The 8,943-nt window shown below is 38.3% G+C and overlaps 1 protein-coding gene across 1 annotated transcript; it reads right to left on the reverse strand.

Annotated features, from left to right (window-relative positions):
- Positions 1 to 113: 113 nt before the first annotated feature.
- Positions 114 to 8,789, reverse strand: LOC139981551 (methyltransferase-like protein 27). The gene is made up of 5 exons (XM_071994023.1): positions 8,545 to 8,789; positions 4,140 to 4,256; positions 3,853 to 3,988; positions 1,096 to 1,188; positions 114 to 374 (listed from the first exon to the last, which is right to left on the reverse strand). The coding sequence occupies exons 1-5, from the start codon at positions 8,674 to 8,676 to the stop codon at positions 163 to 165; spliced, it is 690 nt and encodes a 229-aa protein (XP_071850124.1). The 5' UTR covers positions 8,677 to 8,789; the 3' UTR covers positions 114 to 162.
- Between the last annotated feature and the right edge of the window lie 154 nt (positions 8,790 to 8,943).

Here is an 8,943-nt window from a genome sequence, read left to right on the forward strand (position 1 = left end):
CTTAAGTCATTTAGTATATATAGAAAACATTAAGTATACTATAGGCGATAACAGGACGTTCGAAAAATAAAAACCAGAATCCGCCAAAGAAAAGAAAGAAAAGCAAGTTATGATAATCATAAGTCAACTCTTGTGACGTCATATTTATTGAACGACCTTGATTTATTGAACGACCTTGATTCCGTACAAGTAAGAATGCCAACCACACAAGTAGTTTGGACAATCTCTCTTGAATATCACCTCTGCTTTCTTGGTTTTCTCCAGTTCTTCCAATACTTGATTCAAATGTTCGACAAACTCTTTTGAATAATAGGTCTCTTCACCCTCAATAAGTTCCAGGAAAACTCGTCGGATTGAAAAGAGAATGAAGCCTCCTGTATGAAAATAATATATATATATATATATATATATATATATATATATATATATATATATATATATATATATATATATATATATATATATATATATATATATATATATATATATATATATATATATATATATATGTAAACAATGTAAAAAAATCAATACAATTGAATTGACTTTTACGCAATTTATATCTTATTACGGAGATGATTTAAACAACCGTGAAATATATAAACCTTTTTTTGTTATGTTTCCTGATTACTATGCCGATCGGAGGTGCACCTCTCATCCCTCCCCCTCCCCCTCCCCACACACACACACACACACACACAAGTGTGTTACGTTCAAACTATACGTGCCCTATGTGACTACTTGATTCCCATGCAGAAGAAAGAGTCCAGCGTGACTAGGACTTTTTAGACCTATTTGCATTCAAGTGATAATCGCGTGAATATCTTTACGATACCATTGTGTTTACCAGAGTTTAACTAGTCTGTGATTACCAATGCTCCCAAGACAACGTTAGCTTCTATATCTTCGTGGATCCTCCCATAAAATTTGCGATCAACAATTTCTATGAGTACTATATAGTACATTTTGCTCCTCCACCATGAAAAAAACCCCGAATCCCCTGCACTCAACCCCTGCCACCTATAACCCCCATTCCACACCCCCCCCCCCACACACACACACTGACACACACGTTTTCAATGATATCTTTTATACCTGGTTTCACAATGCTGACCCATTCTCGTAACGCATCTGGGCTGATGTGAGTCGGTAGGACACATCCAGAAGCCACCAACACATCAAACTCATCTGAATAAAGGAAAGGAGAAACTTATCCGTCATTAAATAGTGTAAACGGTAAGAGGACCAAAATGTGTAAATGTAGAAAAGTTATCAAACGATTAACAGGCGAACATTTTATTTGCTAAAATTTGCTCATAACGGTGTTGTAAGAACTGTGCAGTTCAAATTGTGTGTGAATTAGCGGATGTGAAGGTGCTTTCCCCAGAAGAGTCAGTCAGAGATTCCTCAAAGGAATTCTCAGTGATTTCAGAGACTGCAGTTTGTCAAGTTTCGTGGAACTAGATATGACAGCTTCCTGTGTGGATTTAGGGTGTGGCTGGATATTCCCCATTTAAGGTGTAGGCTATATAATCGTTGCATGATACAATGCAACGCTATAAATCGAATGCGTGTTACTATCAAAGCACAGCCTACACCCCGTCGTTGTATTCGAGATATCGAATTGAAACCAACGGCACTCTGACTTGTAAAGCTGATAGGCCTATATAAAGACGAACTGCTTAGCAATTATACGTGAATTTATCGTTTCTCGACGATGCAAGGTTGTATACATGCTGATCACAAACGTATGGAAGTTTCAATGACCGGCGTGTCGCCAGGTTCTAACATAGTCGTTTTCATCAACTTGTTTAACATACAGATGGATGTCGTGCAAACTGGAAAATTTGGAAAGTAGGAAACGAAGAATTGATAATAAAAAATCAAACTTCCAAGAAAGGTAGATTATGAAAAGGTTAAACAATTGTAACGAAAATGTAAGAAATAATTATAAGACGTTATATGGAAAATAAAACCAGAATGCAAAATGCATTGAGGTTTCGATGACGTCATTGCACTAGACTTGTGGCTGCCTTGTTAACCAGAAATAGCTGTCACAATATAAATTGCCCGAACCACTACATTGATGTACAATTACACTACGGCATGGTTAAACGCAGGTCAGTCTACTGTACGTGACAATACACACCTCCACCAAAAACAATAGGACGGTCTTGTACCCAATGTGATTCATCCGGATCCACACACTAAGTATGAGAAGTAGGCTATCCACAATTCCCATCGTTAGGTATCTTGTAAAAGGGTTTTCGGAGTTTGACCTCTGGTGACCTCAAATGAGATTTGACCTCACAGGCAACAGGATTCTTGTACTCAATATGGCAAATCCATATAGCCTACATTGAATGAAAAGTACCCATGATTTCTATTATGAGAAATTATGTTTTATAGCCTTTTCAGGCCTCGACACTGAAATATTTTTAAAGTACTCGCTCTTTGGCGACCGTGACTAAAACTCTGCTCGCCAAAACGCAAAATTCACTCGCCACTATGACTGCTGTTCAAATCTCCATAGTACAGATCTACAACATCAATTCTTTGTATGAACAAAGGTTATAGGTACAGAAGACACTTAGGCAGATACATGGTGCTACGTAATTGCGCATTGGACAATAATGTTTCTGTACAGTGTAAACTTTAAACTTTTCTCAACCAAAAGGAAGTTATGAACAAAATCAAACATGTGGCAGAATCGTAAATAAGCAGCTAGGCTTCTGTATTGTCTCAAACAAATACGAATAAAACATCTGCAAATATATCTACGAAGACAGCTTGGCTTCTGTTACATAATGGCTTCTCTAGAACAAGGCATAAACTATACAGTAGCTAGGTGTGCACGAATCCTAAGCCTATACAGTACCTTACTGCTACTTTGAAGCGCTACTCGATAAGCGTGATTCGTACATTTTCCAAATTATTTATCTTGTCTTTTAGCTGCAGATTGGTATGCAAAAAAATATATGGCTATTACTCCATTACACTGCCTAAACCAAAGCGAGCTTTTAAGCACTGAAAATGTAAGTCTGAAAGAGCATCTTTCTTCCATCGTCACCGGTGCAATAAAAATATATAGCAGAAAGAACAGCAAACTTGTTTCAAAACTTCTGAAATTGTTCTTTATTTTGCGAATTATGACTGATGACATGTAGGAAATGCCAAATAATTTCTAGGAGATGTTTGTATTGGAATTCTGACACAAACAATTTTTCCTTCACGCTTTTGTGTCAACGAACCCAATTTTACCTTACCATTGTACGTACAAGCAGTATATAAAACGTTATTCATATGTATTTATAGAGTGCCGATCAAATAGCGACACAGTTTGTTCAAGGCCATTTTCGTCGCTGCTTTTGCTTTTTTGCTGGTTCGCTGATACTATACGGATGCCTATAATATAATTTCCAATTGCCAACAACCTAAGCTATTGTTATGAGGCGTATCGCACATAGATTATTGAAACGGTAGATTATGAAACAAGTTTTCCACAATTTGACCTCGGGTGAAACCAAATGACCTTTGACCTCCACAGAAAACACTAGACGTCTTCTACAAGAAAAAAACAAACAAAAAACAATGGGCTTCTTCTACTTAATGTGGTACTTCTACACACGACATAAGGGATCGATCCAAGCTTCCCTTCTTGAGATATCGTGTTTACGAGGTTTTCACAATTTGACCCCTGGTGACCCCAAATGACCTTTGACCTCCACCCAAAAAAAAACAATAGGCCTTTTCCCCGAAATGTGCTACTACACACGAAATATGAGATTTCATCGAAACCAAAAAGGAAAACAATTTCTTAATATCAGCATGGAGAGTTGCTTTATTTCTTACTGTCGTCGAACGGCATCTTCTTCTTTCCGACCTCAACACAACTTAACTTTTTATAAACGCCTTTCTTCGCAGCCAACTTGAGACTCTCCTGCGAAGCGTCCAGAGCAGAAATATTCGTGAAGCCTTCAGATTTCAGCTGGAAGCGTGGGGAAAACAAAAACAAACAAAAAATGTTATTTCTGTTTAAACTTCACAACAGAATTTCGAAAAGGTTAAACTAATTAGTACTAGACATTACTTGCAGAAAATGAATGTAACATATTACCAAAATTACAGAAAAAAAGTACCTTTTCACCAATAAGGCCAGTCCCAGAGCCACAGTCTAATATGGAAACGTCTTTCCTGTTAGTGAGTTCGGACAAGGCAGAAACCACGAAGGATGGTCCATTATAATCATTGTGGTCCTGTCAGTGGGGTGAAAAAAATAAATATTGAATATTCTGCGAACCATCATTTTAAAACGTTACGCACTGTATGACATAGGCCTACCTACCGCGTATATAGCAGGAACAAAGATAGCCTATATGATGTGGTGTACATGCAGGCTCTTCCATGGCAGTCTATTTACTCCAAGACGGGCTTATAGCCTAGGTCTGTACAGCTTTGTGACTATACAGATCGTGTTTTATTTTAGCCTTTGTTGGTTTTGTTTCTGTTGCAACCCAAGTGTAAATTTATACATATTCCTATCTCCCTCCTCCTATTTCCCACACGCTTTTCCCTGGTAAATAACTGGCAAGGGCCTGCTGTCAGTGCTGTGTCATTGAGTGAAAGTGTTTGTAAGCCGAAAATGCGTTTCGCTCGAAGTATTGTTTTCCACCCCCCCCCCCAAAAAGAGCACAACTCTCCTCCTAACCACACCACCCACGGAAGATCTTTTCACCATACAAAAAGGATTAACAGCTGCTTTACAGACGATGCGGGCTGCCTGTATAATATTTTACTATATTTCTTGCATGGATGAACCCCTTCAACATTGAAGGTTGCAACTCATAGCAGTGGCGGCGGAACCGGGGGGGCTTGGGGGGGCTCAGCCCCCCCAATAAAAAAGTTGAGGGGGCAAATGCATGATAAGCCCCCCCAATATTTACCAAGGCCCATTTTTCAATGCATACTTGTCGATCTGTCCGATGCACACGTATACTCTATAGGTGTAATAATTTTAGTAATTGCTGGGGGACCCTCGGCCCGTCCCTTTGCTATAGACCACATTGTCACCCCAACCGCGTCTTCACGCCCCGTGAAAAGTGGAAGCAGTGAGTGTGAGTACCGGTAAGCGTAACACAACTTCGTCTTAGGCCAATGACTTGCCTCATTTCAGCCAGTTCTCCAACATCCCCTTACTTAGTGGCGGATCGAGCGTCCATATATACAGTCAGGGGCGGATGCCCCCCCCCCCCTGACAGACTCAAATGGACTGCTGGCGCCCTTTTCAGCTTTTCACTACTTTTTACTTATTCGCGATATTTGACTATTTTATTGCGCTCTCATATACCTATTGACATTTGTCATATTCTGTCGGTGTAATTTTCCGACAAAATGGCGACGACACCTATTTATTCTCCGTTTATCTGCAAATTAGCAAGGCCCCGGAGAGGGTCATTTCCTGCAATCTCGGGAGTATCTTTACTCACAAATTTTCTGTACGCTCCGCGCCAACCTGTGGTGGCGCTCCGCTTAGATAGTGTCGAAAGCGCCCCTACAGACCATTCTTGCCCCCCCGACCAATACCCCTAGCTCCGCCACTGCCCTTACTACACTCAAAAACGTCTTTGCGAGTACACTACGAGTAATAGCTACTCTCTTAAAACACCATCGAATATACAAATTACAATGTTTTTACAGACTTTACGTGCAATCTGAGAAATTGCAGGCTTGAGACCCATATTTTAGGGCCAGGTATTCGCAGCATAAAACACTCGGGAAGTGCCGTTTCCGGCTATCTGGGGGTTTGAAAAAGCCCAAAATTTTCTTGTACGCTCCGCGCCAACCGATGGTGGCGGTCCGCTTAGATAGTCTTCACACATTAGCCCCCCCAATAATTTTTCCGTTCCGCCGCGCCTGACTCATAGTGGTTATCCCGCCGTACAGGGATATATAGAGAATAACAAAACTATAGGAGTCAAGTTTACACTGAAAGTTCGCTTCACTTTTGCATCATGATTTATATTTTTACTTCACACAAATCCATCATGTAAGTAATGGGTATATTTCATTCCATTTCATTTATCGTCTTTTTCCAAATAAATATTACATTGTGCAGTCTGAAGTCTTCTGGAAAGCCTATATTCATTCATACTTAGTAAAGATTCCTAAATCCTATTGGTCCATTCAGGTCACCTGACCGTGGTTAATCCTGTGAGTAACGCACGGTAAAATTACGGGGCATCACTTTAATAAATCTTTGGTTATATGTAACCAAAAATGTTTTGTTTTATGATTTTTCCCCCACACAAATGGTAGTGTATGAATGCACGGGGTTAATCAACGGTCTAGCGTGCGTTACTCACATGATTAATGCACTCCGGGTGTTAATGCTATCGCTGGATGCACTCGGGCTCCGCCCTCGTGCATCGCTTGCATTATCCCCCGATCGTGCATTAAACCCGTGAGTAACGCACGCTAGACCGTTGATTAACCCCTTATTGGTATACATGTATAGCAAACGATATGTGTTAATTGCAATGGTTTAGGCACATTGTACTCAACATGTATATATAGGCTATATATGTGTGTCGTGAAATCCTCATTCTCGTTTCTTCTATTTTCTGTCCATTAAATTTAACTTTATATTATTCCATTTTGCATTTCTAATACTTTCTTTTGTTTTACTTTAAGTTATATTGTTGCTAAACATTTAGTAGCATGTTTCAAATGACATGATTTTATATTCATTTTCGCGTCGATAGCACCAGCCTATTATATTCTTAACCGTATATATATATATATATATATATATATATATATATTGTATATATATATATATATATATATATATATATATATATATATCTTTGTCAACATGCAGCTCATTTCCCTATCTGTATTGGCCTATATGATATGTGTAACGTGGTAGGTTCAATATGGCTTGTTTTGAGAACATGCTGCACATCTACATTTTACGTATACATGTTCGCAAAACATCAAATTCTGGTAAATTTCCGGATAAGAATATCTTCGCTAATAATGACACCATTTGTGACGCAGTCTATATATACTCAGAGTGGAAATGCATATTTAAGGACAACATTAAATACAAATACTATTCAAATATATAATACGTATAATAAGAAAAGTATGCGAATAATATTTTGCGGAAATTCTTTCATTCTATAAACACATTCTTGAGACACAAACTTATCACATTTTGAGCTGATAAAGGTTAGCTAGTTATCATATAGGCCTACAAAAAAAAAACTTGAGTTTTACCGGGAAATGATTAAGTTTAATTCCTGTTTCGTTTTGACTTCATGTTTGTGTAAAACACATCGAAAGACTTGATACATATAGGACCCATCAAGTTACAGCTTATATTTCTGTTGCTATGGTAAAATCGTGACCTTTTTCAAAAGTGCGCGTCATAATACCCATAAATTTCATAATAAAAACAAAAAGTGTAGCTTAAAACTCAAATGATATTACATGCGTTTAATCATTTTTATTAAAGATGTTTGTTCTGCGTGGAGTAATATCTAACTTCTTTTTTTTTTTGCTCCAGAAATTATCAGTTTGACCATGGCAACCAAAGGATTTGGAATAATTCGTTCATTAAGATTCATAATAATAATATCTACTTGGCCTATAATTCTAGTGGCGTCATGCTGGTATATACTGTTAGTCTTGAAATACCTCTTCCCTGTTATAAGGGTTCGTTCAGTCTTGTCTTTCAAATCAATTCAATTAAGTTCGATCTAATTTCAACTGAACACGAAGTTCCATTTCACGATCTGGGTTATAGGCTGAATTTCTGGTCGTCCCAAGTGAGTGCAAACATTCTATTGCTAAACATCAATTATCATAGCCTACAGATCCAGATGATTTCAGTCAATTCTATCTAAAATTTCAATCACACTCTGTCGCAATTTAAGTTTAACATTTATTTGGTCAAACAGAATTTAATGCCTCTTAAAACCGCCATGGAAATGACATGCTGATTTAAGTTCGACTGATGATGATAATAATAATAATTCCATCCAGGACCTAGTTAGATGGCAACGTGCAATATTTCATTACACCTTACCCTGGGAACCATCCAGCTGCTACACTTAATACATGGGTAACACTGATGACGCCCTCCCCCATGCATTTGGTGCACGCCTTTTGTCAAATAATTATAAACAGGAGACAATCGAGCGCATTTTAATGGAACTGCCATGTTGCAGGCTCAAATTTTCATCTTGACCTCCCAAGTTCTAAATATTTCGTTGACAATTCTTTTTGTCCAAATGAAGACTTCTTACTATTTGGTAATCTTTCTCTATTTCTTACAATCCATTTGGACATTTTTTACAAATCGTGGAACCTGCGTATAGACGTTATAGTCTCCTTTTGATAAACTTTACATATCATATATCCTAGCTATAATACCTGTACGTATTTCAGGTGTTAAAAAGGCCAACTACATTCACCTAAAATAATATGATTTTAAAATTACGAAATTAGAAATAAATATGAAACCACGTCATAGTTTACCTCATCATATTTGCTCCAATTGTCGTAGGTACCCGCCACTCCTTGGCCATTGGGGCCCTTTCCCTCCTTGATAAGCATAAACACAGCCTCTCGGGAGTTCGGTTGGACCGGTGCGTGTTCAGTGGACGCCATCGTTTCACAGTTCCGTACAGGTACCTATCAATACTATGGATCTGGTCCCAAAGAGTGCAACACTATGAATTTACCAGCTGAATATATATATGTACAGCATATATCACAGTTCGATATTCCCACGAGGACACATAATTGTTTTCCCTATCTTTTTGCTTATGTTCTCTCAGCCCTCATACTTTTCATAAGTTCACAGACCAAGGAAAGTTTACTACACTTTTATGGGAAACAGCGCGTGGTTGGTGTCATGCACTGTAGTCTTGCCTC

Source organism: Apostichopus japonicus, chromosome 15, assembly GCF_037975245.1.
Source record: "Apostichopus japonicus isolate 1M-3 chromosome 15, ASM3797524v1, whole genome shotgun sequence".
Taxonomy (NCBI): domain Eukaryota; kingdom Metazoa; phylum Echinodermata; class Holothuroidea; order Aspidochirotida; family Stichopodidae; genus Apostichopus; species Apostichopus japonicus.